We start from the raw sequence: 14,721 nt of genomic DNA on the forward strand, positions 1-14,721 counted from the left end.
CATTTTTTATTAAACCATTAGTTCATCTCTGTTTATTAGCAAATCATTTAACATCAATGCAAATTACAGAAAAAAACATATGTCATGTTCCATAAAGATCTGATCTCTAATTTCAGGAAAATAAAGTTCAGCAGAACCCTTAACATTTCTCGTCTCAGATGTGAAGGCATATCATTTCTAGTCAAGTATCTCACAGATAATTTCAGTAAAATCTCTCAGCAATAGGTTCAAGCAGGATAAAGTTTGTCTCAGAATGAATCCGACATCGGCAAAGAGAATAGAACAAATTGTGTCAGAGTTAAAGTCCTCTCTGAATAGAGAATCTCGCAATCATGGGGAGCCTAGCCTTCTCAAGCAAGCTTCTCTATGCCTGTCTTAGTCTGGGAACACACTTTTCTAACATTGTACATGGCAGCAAATTACAAAGCTTGAGTAGATAGTCTTCGGTATTAGCTAATCGCCACTTAAGGTCTTTATGTGAACAGTGCAGCTTCCGTCGAGATGGGAAGTTTTACAAAGAACTTCAAATACACTATACATTTAATTATTATCTAAACTGCAGTGAAACAGTCGAGTTAATTCCCACCTGTCAGTGTCTGTGAGGGAAAGAACAGTTAAGTGAGCATGATATATTTTTGAATGATTTCATTTCCAGTCTCACATCAAAACAGTTTTAAGATTAATCGAACATTGCAGTAATTCTTTTCATAGGTTAAATGGTCATGAAACAACGCACTAATATTCTGTCTACTCATTTGTTTGTTATCATAAAACATTTGCACCATGAAATGTTATACGTATGGCCATGACACAGGTCAGACCTAGCAAAAAGGAAAGAATGAGAGAAAAGGAATGAAAAAGGAATTTGTCCTTTTTAGCGGCTCAAGCAAGTACATGTTGACAAGGAAGCTTCAGCTGCAAAGCCCACATTTAAATGCAGTGTTTAGTTAAGGCTTACAAACTTCTTCCATACAGGTTAATAATATAAAGTTGTTATTTCTTATAAAAGACTCTCGCTCAAACGTTTTCAATACCACTTTCCTAAAAGGCCATATTGTGAAACCCTAGGCAATCCTTTACCCTCCCTGTACCTCAGTCCACTTTCTGACAAAGTCAAGCATACTTAGAGATGTGCTCATAGGCTTTAAAACTCTATTTACTGAACATTTGGACATCAAGGCAAAACATTCCCTCTCCTTTGCAGTAAAACCCAGTCCTCCATTTGGCTTCAAAGTCAATTCATGTTTTTTATGAAGATGAAATGCCCAAAGGCATAGATGTGCGCCTCTGATTTCTATAAGAAGGAGAGTAATCTTGGACTCTGATATTTTGTTCTGCAACGTGCATGGGTGGTTCAGTGATCCTCTGGCAGTGAATTAAGCACAACGGAGTGCTAGAAAAGTAAACTATACAAATTATTCAGTTGTTATTTTTCTGCCGGGTGCATTGTGTGGATGGGGGAGGATATCTATAAATAGGTACAATACTTGTTGAAGAGTTCAGATGCATGTCTCACATTTTCTTTCTCCTTTGACAAGCGTGTTTCTATTTTTTACAGGATGTATATTCGTATAAGGAAGTGGGGGTTTCATTAAATCGGATATTTACTGTCAATCCTAAAGGAGAACTCATTCAAGAACATGCAAAGACCAACATCTCATCGTGAGTAAATTATTTATGCTCAAAGAAATGAGAATAGACTCCTGCAAAAACTGAAAGATGTGACCAGTAGGAGGTAGAGGCTGCATGTGGAGGGATAGACTATCTTCAGGTTGCCATCTCTAAACTGAGGACAGTAGCTACATTGTATGCTGTATAAATGACCAATGGTAACAACAATGATATTATAATAGGGTGTGCAGGAAACAGCTGAGCTGAAGTTGTATTTGGCTTCTGCAAATATTGTATTTACATGATAACTTGTAGGTTAGGGGAACCTTAAAATGCAGGTTTTCCTCACAAAGATGTAACAAATATGGACATACTCTGAGCAAAGGTCAGGAGTAGACACAAGTTCCTCCACTATTTTTAGAGAGTGTAATGCTCCCACCCTCTTCCTTCTTCCTCCAGCCTAAGCCAAAGAGACTTTGCATCACCATTTAACCCTCCAACAAAGCTGTATGCTGTTCCATACATGTACAGTGTGGCCACAGGGAGGATTGGTTGCCTCCCATCCTCCAGTGCCTCTGGCAGGACTCAGTGTCCCCTTTTTTCTGAGAAGGACACAGGAGGGCTTTGTCAATAGAGCTCTTACCTGCAGCTAGAACCCACTACTAGTCCCACTTTCACAGCTTAACGGGTCAGGGATGTCTCCAGTGATCATACTGGCTAGGAACATCTACGCTAGTAAAGAAAAATGTTCAAGAAATATGCATAACATGTAAAAGCAAGGCTTTAGGACTGAGCTGGGCCTAGAGGTACGGACAACACTTACATAAGACGTAATGCAAAGTAGGGCAGCAGCCTGAGGCTGGATTGTCCGGAGCGACCAGCCAGGGTGTCCCAGGCAGACTAGGAGCTTGTGCCTGCTCTCTCCAGACCGGCAACACATTGGCAGGCTGGAGAGAGCACAGTGCATATGTGTGTTTGGCCGGCCCTAGATGGCTGGCAAAACACACATGTGCACTGAGGGGAGTGTACAGTGCACCCCCCTCATCCCAGTCATCCCCCATGGCCCCACCCCTTTAACAACAAAAGGATAATAAACATAGTTTATTATTGTTTCACTGTTAAAGTATTGCAGTGGCTGCTACTCGCGGGGGGCTACGCTCCACCACCATAGCAGAGGAGCCGCTGCTGCTTGCAGGGCTCCTTAAGATGCTGTCCAGCTGCTCTCCCTTTTCTTGCAGATATGTTTTTATACTTTTTTTATGCATATTTTTGTTCCTTTCTCCAAGGTGTCTGCAACTAGGTAACTTCCTCATTCTATCCAAGAAAGTGATGCGTGAGTCAAAGTGCCTATGTTTAACTAATCATTGGAAGTTTGGACTGCCACACAATGCCAAACTTCCACAACACAGTTGTGAGTGTGAGCAGTGGTTGGTTCAACATGCCCTTCTCTCAATTTTCCTATTTCAGTAACTAGGCACAGGGCTTTGAAGGTTTTGAGGACATGTGCAAGCCTCCTTTTAACTACTATACATAGTAACATCATTGTTATGCCTACTTGACCAGAGGGACTGAGCTACCACACAGGCCGAGGCACTGCTTTTTTTAGTAGGCACTCGGCTTCTATTGGCCACAATTATTGCATTGTTACTGCACAGTACTTCTCAGTGTTCCTGGTCACCTCATTGGTTGATAACACCATCATATCTTGAATTATTCTTATCTGCTACAGTAATTCTTTAGGATTGAGGTGAATCTCGGGATAAGATTTCTTCTAAAGGTGAAAACACACCCCTTATAATTTCTCATTCAAAAACTGCAACGGACACACTTATAAAGTATTATATCTAGTATGTGAAAACAATAAGTGCACAAATAGATGTATGCCACCACTTCAACCCTGTGACAGTGAGTACCACTACCTGGGGCCTACATGGATTGCTTCCCCCTCTCCTTGTTTCAATGTGGCACATTTACTATTCTAACTCTGGACATAGTTATAAGGGTCCTAAAACCAAGTCATGGTAAAAGTATGTTGAGGTAATGTCCTTGGTTGATGCAATGGTGAGATCAGTGTGGTGGTAGACACTTAGGGGTTGGGGTGAAGAGGGAGCACTCACCAAACAGGTATCTCATTGAACTGAACTAACCCAAGATAGTTAGTGGGAAAGCTAATTTGTTTATGAATATAAATTAGTGTTGTCATTTATTGGTTTTCACCCAGCCTGCTGGTCAGAATCTTTATCTATCCCACTTCTTATAATGAACACATCATTTGGCCCGTGATCTCTCTGCCGCACTGAGAGCTATAGCTTCTGATGTGCTTAAAATTATTAAGCATTCAGTAACTTTCTTACTGAGTATTTCTTTGGTCTCCTACTAAAATTAAGGCTGGCGCTCACAGCTTTACATTGCCAGCTTGAGACTGTCTAAGAATTCAACAGTTTGGAAGCTGACGTACTCCATGTCTGCTTTTAGTTATAGCTTCAGTTAAAATCGGAGATTAAACTCTGGATTAGAAAGCTTTTCTAGCCATTATTACTTTTCCCACTCTACCACTGAATATTTTATTAGGGCTTGTGTTTGTGAGGCATTTAATTTCCTCTTGCAGATACTGCCAATCCCTTTGCTTTTTTTAATTGTATTCTAAAGCATATTTAATTTGTTAGTGTATAGCCACTTCAAATACTTGATTGTACAGGTTTTCAATAATTAATTAAATCCTACATTATGAGTCGACTAGAGTGGTATTCACAGGAGTATGATAACCTCTCCTGACAATTCTGAGTGGGCTGGTATTCCCCCACCCAAACTTACTGGGTACGGGAGTACCAGGTACGAGTTTACCAGGTGCATTGACAGTCCTGTAGATTCATGTCGTTTTATAGTTAGTCTACTAGACAAGCTATAGGTTCTCTGCTTATTCTCTTGGGGATGTGCAATGTTTACTTCTACCTGTCCTGGCGCTGACCCTCGCTTCACATCTGTCCTACTCTTTAGGAGAGATTTGTACATTCTATGGAAGTAGTAGCTTTTATTTGAAGGATCCCCCAAACGTATATAAAAAAATGATTGGTGTCTAAACACAGTCAAGTTTCTAATAATGGACCCTGTGAATTTCACCCTTCTACTGCTTCGCTGGCCACCATCAATGGAATCCCCCATCCTAGCTAAACAAATGTGTTAGTATGAAGAAGACAAATGATCAATGTCAGTAAGCTAGTCCCTAATGCTGAAAAATGAAGGCAGCAGTATTTGACAGAACTCATAAATGTGAAGGTATAATTGCAGACAAATATAGCCTGACACTGTGACTTGAGTCTTAATGAATGCAGAGGCATGGATGAGATCTACCAGAATTCCAAGTTAAACAGCCTCAATGTTGGTCCGAAAGTGGTGATTTAGCCTAACAACTCACTCACTGACAGCATAGAATTGTCGCAGGACTCTCGTTGTTTGAACTAGATTGCTGAATTCGGGTCTGCCCTTCGTCTCCTTAGCTTGCTGCCAGAAGACTAAGAAATGGGCAGTTTACACTCATCAAGTGTGTCTCCTGTAGCATTAAGATGGAAGTTAGAAAGCGCTGGGTCTAACGCAACACCGCAGAGTGCTTGCTATGGTCCAAGACACTATTTACATTCCACAACATCACAGTGTATGGGGCCTGGGGAGGGCTAGAAACCTGATTTGCACGACATCCAGGGGTGTGCTGATTACATGGAAGAGAACGGGCACTGAGTGTGAAGTGTGTGTGATTAGGTGTGTGGAAGCCGTGACTCCTGAGCAGCTGACAACCTGAAAGGAAAATGAGTCAAGAAACAAACAATGAAACAAATCCCCTTTAACAATGTAGCATATAACTCCCCCCCCCCCCCCAAATCCCGCCTTCACCTACTTCCCCTCCCGAGAAGTATGTGTCGCCCTAGAACATGTGCCCCAACTAAAAACCAAGCTGTCCTGAACAGGTGTTGTGTGGTGGAGCCCTCCAAGTTGTAGGATTAATACAATACCAATGATGCTTGCTACTGCATAAGCGGTCGTGAGTGTTCTGTAAGGGTGGTTGCCACGTTGTGGCAGGGTCAAATCTCAGAGCCCCATTACCGGTCTAAATGGAAGGGAGTGTCCGACTCAATCGCTTATCTGCCTAAGAAACAGCATGTATGTCTCTGCCCATCTCTAGAGATCAGACCTGTTACGGCGGTGGCACAGAGGAGCGAGAACTTGGTGACAGCGATGTAGCCTTCATCTTATGCCTCCCTCGGTATGATAGAGTTTCGGACATCCGCTCACCTCTGTGTCAGCCCTAGGCAACTGACCATTTAATGGGGATTGGGGAGGAGAGGTGGGCCTGTGCAGCTGTTTCTTTTCAGTCAGCCATTCCCATGCCAATTCAGGGGCTTCAAAGAAGTGAGTCTCGTTGGCATGGATTACCTTCAGGCGTGTTGGAAATAGGGGCATATCGACAGTTGTAGGGCCTGGAGCTTCTGCTTGACTGATTCGTAGGAGCAATGTTGTGCTTGGACTTAACAGGTTTAATCAGGAAAGGTAAGAATTTTTGAGTTCTGATATCGGAGGTCTGGATGCGCTTGAGCTTTTCCTTGAAATTGAAGAATCTTGCAATCATAGGTCGGGGTGATGAGCTCGGAGGACGTTTAGGGGTAAGCTCTCTATGAGCAACAGCAAACCGGGGGGCAGTTTATCTGCTTGCATCCAAGATGTAATCCACTCTCCTAAGAATTCCGTGGGTTGGGTACGTTCCGCCACCTCTGCGAAGCCAATGAAGTTCAAGTTATTGCTCCTTGAGTGGTTCTCAACATCTTCTGCTCGATGATGGAGCTTGCTTGTACGGGTAAGAAAGCAAGCCACTTTGGTCTTGAAATCGACCTTGTCCTCTATAGTTGAAAGACACTCTTCTACTTCTGTTATACAGGTGGTGGTATTTCTGAGGTCTTGTTGGAGAAGTGCCACATCCACTTGCATCTCTCCATTTTTTGTTTCAACCACAGTCTGTGAGGCATGGATGGCCTGCAGAATTTTGTCAAGGTCTCCCTCTGAAGGTGTAGGTTTAGCCGAGGCATCCGCCCAGTTTCTCCAACCAAAGTGGTGTACTGATCGATGCGCAGCTTGGAGGGTTGGGGCTTCACAGCTTTATCTTTCGCCATGTTTCGTGTTGATCATCTCGGCGGTCAGAATGGAGGCCTAGCCCGCTTGCCACAGTTCGTAGCAGCACGAGCAGCCAGGCGCCAAGGAAATGGCAGTCCGTTGGTGTAGAGTATGGGGGTGATGGACGGGAGTCAAGGCACCCACTCTCAGTTTTGCAACTGTACAGAAGGAGTGCTAGATCCGTGCCAGGCGATCTTTAGGGCTAGGAGCAGGCAAAGTGAGGGTCACAGTTTCTTGGTATGTGTGCCCACATCATTTGGTCCACTCTGTTCACCCCAAACAGGTCAGGCCAGTTGTGTCTAGGCAAGGAACCCGTCAAGTGGAGTGTAGGAGCCGCATAAAAGTGTGGAGAGTGGCTGTATGCTTGCCTCAGAGCCGCCCCTCCACAGCAATGGAGATGAGCCACACCAACAACTTGTGGGTCTGTTTGTGCCACCCGCCTCCAGGAGAGCCAACTTTACAACACCTATAGATGGGCTTCCACTAGTTCCAGCGCTCCCCGCCATGAGGATGAGCATGTTCAGCAAGAGCAATAAGTGGGCCAATGCGTGTCTCTTTTGGAGGCCCACCCCTGTTGTGTATAATTAGAGTTCAGGTGGCTGCTTTGGGCCCTGGGGGCCTGGCTGGGAATTACGTTGCACAGCACCTCCTCTTCACACTCCCTTCCTTCAGCCCAAAGGTGGGGTGCCACCTCGCAGGAACACCAGGTTCCTAAAATGGGATTATTGTTGGAGCCCTGCAACTCCAGGTCGGAGATGCCACCATGCCCTCAAGCCAGAGCACAGTGAAGAGGCAACCAGCAGGCCGCCACAGGCTAGCATCGCAGCGGGAGGTCAGGCCCACCCCAGCAGGACAGCCACTGTCCTGCAGAGTCGCTGATTGTAGGCGAAGGTCACAGGATGGTCTCGAAGGCTGTATGCACAGGCACTGTCAAAGGAGGTGAGGACCTCCCTCCAAACGGGAGATGAGGCTCAGGAAGGCACCACAGCCGGGCAGCCTTCGCTGCTCCTAAACCCCAGGAGCAGGCAGGCGGGGGATAGCCAACATCTCCCCTCACCAGGGTCCTCATGCTGCACTCGGGTCCACCTGCTCCCAACTCCCGGGGCCTCCCAGAAGTGAGACTCCAGCCTGTTGTGCCGCCACCATAGGCTGCCTCAGGTCTCCGACGAGGCAGATGGGCAGAAGTACCCGGCAGGAGCAACCTTAGTCTGTCCCAGTCCAGCAGCTAGCACCACCACCTCAGGCAAAAGAGGCGGCAAGCAGCCCAAGAGCAGCGCGCACCCCAGCACTTTGGGACAGAGGCTTAGCCGTCACACAGGCCCGCCATTTAGCCCACTGCAAGAGTCTGCACCATAGGTCCAACTGCCTCTACAGCCCAGTGTTCACCACCCGCAGGCTCCAGAGTTGTGCGGGATTGTTGTCCGGTGGTCACATGGAGGCAGGGCATCGAGTTGGATGGTGGCGGAGGACTGAGGGGGCTGGAGCTCTCTTAGAGTGCGACCGCCATCTTGATGCCCTAAGCCACTCCCCCCCACCATACAAGCTCAACTCACAGTCGCAACAAGCTCAGCCTGGGTAGCAGCATGTAGGAAAGCTGTAATACTTCATTGCTGTTCCTTACTGTCATTCACATCCATGCATGATTCATTACTTGTCCTTTCATAAGAGTAGGGAGGTTTAGCTGTCTCTGAATAGTGCTTGTACAGAGTTGGTTTTCCTAATCTGTGAGATAAGGGATCAGTGACAGATGGCATCTCTAACCTTAGGCGAGAGAAGTCACACTGCTGTTGTTTTGTGAGGGTTGGTGCTGTCACAGTCCGGACTATAATAACTCATAAACCATGAATTTAAAAAAACCCTGTCCTTACTCGTGTTAACCGTCTGTATGAGTGATTACACAAATATAGATTTAAATGGCACCTACTACTTTTTTAATTTGATTATTTTATAGTGATACCCATGCCAGTGTAGGGTGTCACCGCGTTTTATACCACACACAAAAGCACAATAAATCATACAAGTATATAAATTAGTTTACAGGGAATGTTACTTAAGATGATGAGGGTTGTAAGGTTTGGAATCACATATCATCCATGCTTTTAGACATATGTTAGGAGTGAATGGTCTAAAGAAACACAAACTCTGGATATAAAATGTAACACACAGACTGTGGTTGTCAGTACTAACAAGACTATCAATTCCCAAAGGAACCCTTCTCTGAAATCTTAGAATAACAACAGATTGAGAAAAAAACACAATAAGGATCTAAACCCATGACTTAGTGCGCATGCATCTCCTTGATGCTGATAAATATGCCGTACTACAAGGCCTGCAATTTACGAACTGAAAGTTATCAAATGATCTCAACACCAAAAGCAGTAGCCCACTTACCTCTCTAAAAAAAAAAGCCAAACTGTGATCTGCATATTCCACGAACGCACAGGCACCTTAAGTCTTTGTGCTAGTTTGAGTCGAAACTGTGACTGAACGAAACATAGAACTCTCCCTTAACTGCTTTAACTGCTACAGTTATCTTACTGCTGTCATAATCCCTTCCAAATTACTGGACACACAGTTATCTCTGCAGCCAGTAAACTAGCCCTGTAAGATATTTTAAAATGCATCCTCATTGTGACCAATTAAGTAATCTAGAACAGATTCACGGTCACATATGTTGTTGCTGTCCATGTCTATGCAAAGGTTTTCCAATTCCAGCACTGTAAACATTTCTGCACTCATAAGCGTGCTACATGCAATTGTAGGCTTTTAAAATCGATACCATGGTAAAAAAAAAACCTGAGGATAACGTTTACAATGCTTCTCTGGGATTAGTTTAGCATGTTTTCAAAAGTAATACCGATGATTTAGTTTGTGCCATTGTTTTCTGGTGCTCAGCATCGACATTCATTTCTAAACACTGGCATTTTCTTTTCAGCGCCCACCACATAGCGGAGCAGTGTGTCTACATTTGTAGAAAAGCACATCAGTGGAGAATTTAACTGTTTAATATAATGTTTGAAAAAAATGAAACAACGTCAGGCCATCCCTACAGTTTTAGGTGACCTGGAATAGTCCAATATGTTGACAGTAGCCCAGGAGCTGCAGGTGAAGTCAACTGCAGTGGACGTCTGTGAAATACATGGGCGTTGGCAATTCTTTATTTTCTAACTAAGCACTGTCAGTTTTACTAAGCAACAGGGCCCAAGTGAAGTATGTTAGACCTCAGTATATTATTAGTCTGGTTAATTAAATCTTAGTTAAACTCTTAGGGCGAGATGTAGCATGATTTCCAATAGCTATTACCAAATTGCGATGTTTTGCGAATCACAATTAAGTAATCGCTATTGGAATGTATGAAACTCCAGGAGTTTCATATAGCGATTCGCAAGGGCTCGCAAATGGACCTACCTCATTATTATTCATGAGATAGCTCACAATTTGTGACCCATTGCTAATTGCTATGTCTGTGTCTGCTTTTAAATAAAGCAATCTTTTTTTTAAATGCAGCCCATTTTCCTTAAAGGAAAGCGGGATGTGTTTAAAAAAGAAATATGGGACCACTGCCTCCTCTTAAATTTTTTTTCTTCGCATGCATCCACAAAGGGGAAGGGGTTCCTTTAGGGCCCCTTCCCCTTTGCGAATGGGTTAGCACCAATTTGAAATTGGTGCTAACTGCGATTGTTTTGAAACTGCATTCAGGGTCACAAAACAATCATACATACCTCTACGATTCCGTATAAGGAGGGGATGCCCTTGACACACCCCTTCCTAATACCGAATCGGTATGTAGTCACAAATCCAATTTGCGATTTTGTAACAAGTTACTGAATCGCAAATTGGACTTGATACATACCAAAATGCATTTTTGCGATCACAAACGCAAATACTTTGATACATTGGCCCTTAGTCATTTCCCTATTCATCAACACCAGACTAAATAGTCTCTGATTCAAGCCAACTATGGGCCTACACCTAAGTAACTCCTAAATGCAATATGTTTGCCAAAGACTCCATAGCAATGCTCCCACCACAAGCCTTTTGGTGACTGTGCCCCCTATACTATAACCTCTGGTTTAGTGTTTATTATGTTTCCTGAATTCGAAACACAGGGGAGGTGTCCAAGACACAGACCTGTGCCCCACCCTTTGGGGGTGCCTGAATAGCAGCACGTTTTCCGTCAGGAATGCTCTTACTCATCTGATACATCTTCATATAGATACCACATTGTACTTGTGGGGTGTGTTGTTGGGGGTGTCTTGTTGTTTATTTTCCTTTCACAACAGAAACATTGTGCCTCTTTAGATCCAGTCATTGTGCCCTTCTTCTACCCCTACAGGTACGTGAGGCTCTGTGAGGTGGTCGACCATGTATTCCCATTCCTGAATAGGAGCTGTTCTTCTGACTTCCCTTGCTCTGACACCTTCAGCCAGTTTACCTACTGGAGAGAGCCTCTTCCACCCTTCGAGAACCCAGATATCCACCCAGAATCTACTTAAGGGCACTTAAGAATGACTGGACCATAGTAGGACTACACGTCATCCAAAGACGCAGGCGATACTGCTGTGCCTCTCTGTTGCCACAGTGGAGCTCACCAGCTGACTTGTTTTGATATCATGAAGCTATATATTTATTGGCAGCATCTAGAAGCACATTAATTAAGTCAAGTATTACACTGGTTTGGCAATGGCAGGGGAAGCTTGAACATGGTGGTATCTTATCGACTGTTCTGTCCTGGAACTCTGCCTCAGTGCTGTCAGCAGGGTTGTGACATAAATGTGCATGTACGTTACAGGTACAGAGAGAATATTTAAAAAGTATAGTACTGTTAACATTTATTTTAAAGTGATCAGACTAAACTTCTTCTGGTGCTTTTTAAAACATAAAGTGGAAGGACATAAAGTAAATGATTAACGCAGTGAAGAAGCACTGAAAGTGCCCATGGGAACACGTTCAGGCAATTTATAGTAATAGTATTACTAGTTTCACAAGCTTTGTTTTTCCCAGAAGAACATGTCACTTAACTTAATAGGTTTATTTTTCTTGCAGCAACTGAGTTTGGAGCTTGGTTACTTGTTTATAGACTCAACATTTTACTGAGATGCCATATGATGTGAGAGATGTCATTTCACAGTTCTGTGCCTCATCTAATGAGTGTGTAACTGGCATCTGGTCACAATGCTGTCCTTGTGTTTTGTACAAAACGTGAACAGTGATTTACTCCAAGAGCTCTTTAGCGCGACTTTCATATAGAGTCAGTGCAAAGATATAAAATGGTCTTGTGGTGCATTACTGGTTTTCACTTGTAAACATTTTCCCTTTTGGTGAGAATTTCTGGGCTGCGTGTATTGATTATGTGAGCCACACATCTAATGCTGTGATGCAGAAACGAAGCTCGAGTTTTAGATTTATACTCTACGGGAGACTGGATGCAGGCCAACTGTAAGTTAGATGTGAGTAAGCCAGAGAACAACTGGGCCTTTTTGTAAGGAGAAAAATTACAGTCTAGTGAATGCTTTTTAATAGGAAAAACGTTATGGGTAAGTGAGCAAGATTCATGCTGAGTCTTTAGTTAAAACTCATTGAGAAATCGAGGTGCAATTTGATCTTAGACATTTATTATACTGTGCCTTTATCTCTTAGCTTTGAGATGTGGAATGTTCTATCCTGGAAAGGCATATCCCCTTTTGAAAGTATGTAGAAGTATTTACAAGGCATCACACTACGTCAAAAGTGTTTTCACACCTTGTTGATGACTTCCATTCTAATATGATTGTTCATGTGGGGTCATAAAGGGGTCATCACTCTGTATGTTGGACTCAATCTTTCTTCTATTTCTAGTCTAAAATGGCAGCTCACCTAAAGCCACATGGGGTCATTTTAGTATGCTGGACTCGGTTTGACATCCAGTCTTAGTCTAAAATGGCGGCTCTTGTGAGGAGTTATTGGGGGGGCCATCTTGATGTTGGTATGTTGGACTCCGTCTGACATGTAAAATATTTTTTACACCCAGTATTTCTTTCTGTTGTTACATGCTGTGTCATTGTGTGGCTGATGCTATGAAGACCCTGTCACTGGAAGTGATCATGTGAAGTCCTTTGCTTGAACGTTCTGGTGAAAAAGACTGTTATTAGGATTGTGTGCAAGGTGGATTGTCACCAGTGACTGTTCTGGAGAAGACAGTGCTCTGCCTGTACTCTCTGCTGTGAGGCAACGTGTTGCTGAGAGTATTAAAATAGAATATTTTAATTTAAGAGAATATTTTTATATCTCCATTTCATCACTGTTAGTGTTATTTATATTGCTTTGCTATATGCCTTTAATTCATGCAACTTAGAGCTGCATTGTCTGCATATAAACCATATCTATTTTGCTAGGTAATGTGGTTTGATATTTTGACTTTAATGAAATCACCATTTTATATTGAAGACGCAGGGGAAGGAAACATGTGTCTGAACCTAGCAGAGCACCTCATTTCAATGGTGGAAATTTCATTTGACCAATGGGTTTTCCTAGACCTCACTGCGGCATATTTCTATCTGGACCTTGAACTATATATGTCTAATAGAAAACAAAACAAAGGGAAAATGTGCCAGATAAAAACATAGCTACTGAAACCAGTAGACAATACTAATAACTGGTTCCATCCTTCAAAGGGAACCATTGGGAATGTTCTCCATGGCAGTTCATTAGATGTCAGATGTCTAACAACCAGCAACTATGTCCCAAAGAAACGTTTTCAGTCTGATAATTTCCACCAATGTTTGTAACTCAAAAGCATCCAAAAAGGAGAACAGTCAGTGAAAAAAACATAAGACCTTGCCAGTATTTTTTGGTTTGGAAGACTTCATGTGTTTTGTACTGTGAAGTGGGACTGTACCAAATTTCCAAGCGTTCTTGTGTGTTTGGTGAAAATGTTTCTTTTAGACTTAAACTAACATGTATTCAGCTTTTGCATTAGCTGAAAATGTTCGGCTAAATATGTGTGTCGAATGTTTGCCACATGGAATGTTTGGTTTGATATTGCTATTGTCACTGTGCTTTTGTTCTTCATTTTAAGAAGTACTTTGCAATTCACAAGAACAACTACATAGAACTGTTTGATCAATACTATTCTTTCTGTGAAAGAAATTTCTGCTTACATAGTAATGCCAAAAGGAGCACTTTTTGCTATTGTGACTTGTGTGTCCGTCCTTCTCAATGATTTTGAAAAAAATACAACATTTTATGCATGCAATTACATCTATGAATATAATCCAGTTTGGGAGTTTCCCAGTGTGGCTGAGAGACATTATGATTGCTATTTGGAAAACTCTTAACATTACTCACATTTTTAAGTACATATCAGTAGCAATTGTTACAAAGACTGCTCCTATATGTGTATTGACATTGCTTTAAAAATATTTTGTATCTTTTTTTTCATCTTTAGCACGAATCGTGAAGCTCTGATATTACATAGATTAAATATGTGGCTGTTGTTCATTGTGCAGACAACAGTGGCTCCATAACCTATGTTTCATCGGAAGTATATCATACCCATGAATAGTCTTTCATAATTCGAGAGAATTATGTCATTGCAGTCAGTTATGCATTTACAACCAATAGAATGGATGCCTAGAACAAAAGTCTTTTAATCTTATTTTCTACTCATTGGCATCTTTTTGTTTAATTGGCACTAAAAGGATTTTAATCAAAAAGCTAGATATGTTGTGTAGTTTCTGTTCATTGTTAGCTGTATATTATAGAGAACGAGAGTGACACACCAATTCCTGCAGACATAACCTCTTTTAAAAACGAAACAAATATATTTTAAAACTCCACCCACTGCCTAACATAAATTAATTCATTTTCCTTCATTCTTAATACAGACGACAAACAGTTTTTGCCCTTTTCTCCTGCCCTGAATCTTTCTTAAGTTCATATGCCATTAGAATTTTCCCCACTGTGAGACTG

The 14,721-nt window shown here is 42.5% G+C and overlaps 1 protein-coding gene across 5 annotated transcripts in view; it reads left to right on the forward strand.

The window, feature by feature from the left end:
- LPIN1 (lipin 1) overlaps nt 1-14,468 on the forward strand; it is a 311,768-nt gene extending 297,300 nt beyond the window's left edge. For 4 of the 5 annotated variants that reach the window (XM_069235949.1, XM_069235954.1, XM_069235951.1 and 1 more), the window contains 2 exons: nt 1,559-1,662; nt 11,108-14,467. In XM_069235949.1, the coding sequence (XP_069092050.1) occupies nt 1,559-1,662; nt 11,108-11,267 (264 nt within the window). In that variant the 3' untranslated portion in view covers nt 11,268-14,467. Of the gene's footprint in view, nt 1-1,558; nt 1,663-11,107 lie in introns of all 5 variants that reach the window. The other variant, XM_069235950.1, reaches the window with a different exon arrangement.
- The last annotated feature ends 253 nt before the right edge of the window (nt 14,469-14,721 follow it).

This window comes from Pleurodeles waltl, chromosome 5, assembly GCF_031143425.1.
Source record: "Pleurodeles waltl isolate 20211129_DDA chromosome 5, aPleWal1.hap1.20221129, whole genome shotgun sequence".
Classification (NCBI taxonomy): domain Eukaryota; kingdom Metazoa; phylum Chordata; class Amphibia; order Caudata; family Salamandridae; genus Pleurodeles; species Pleurodeles waltl.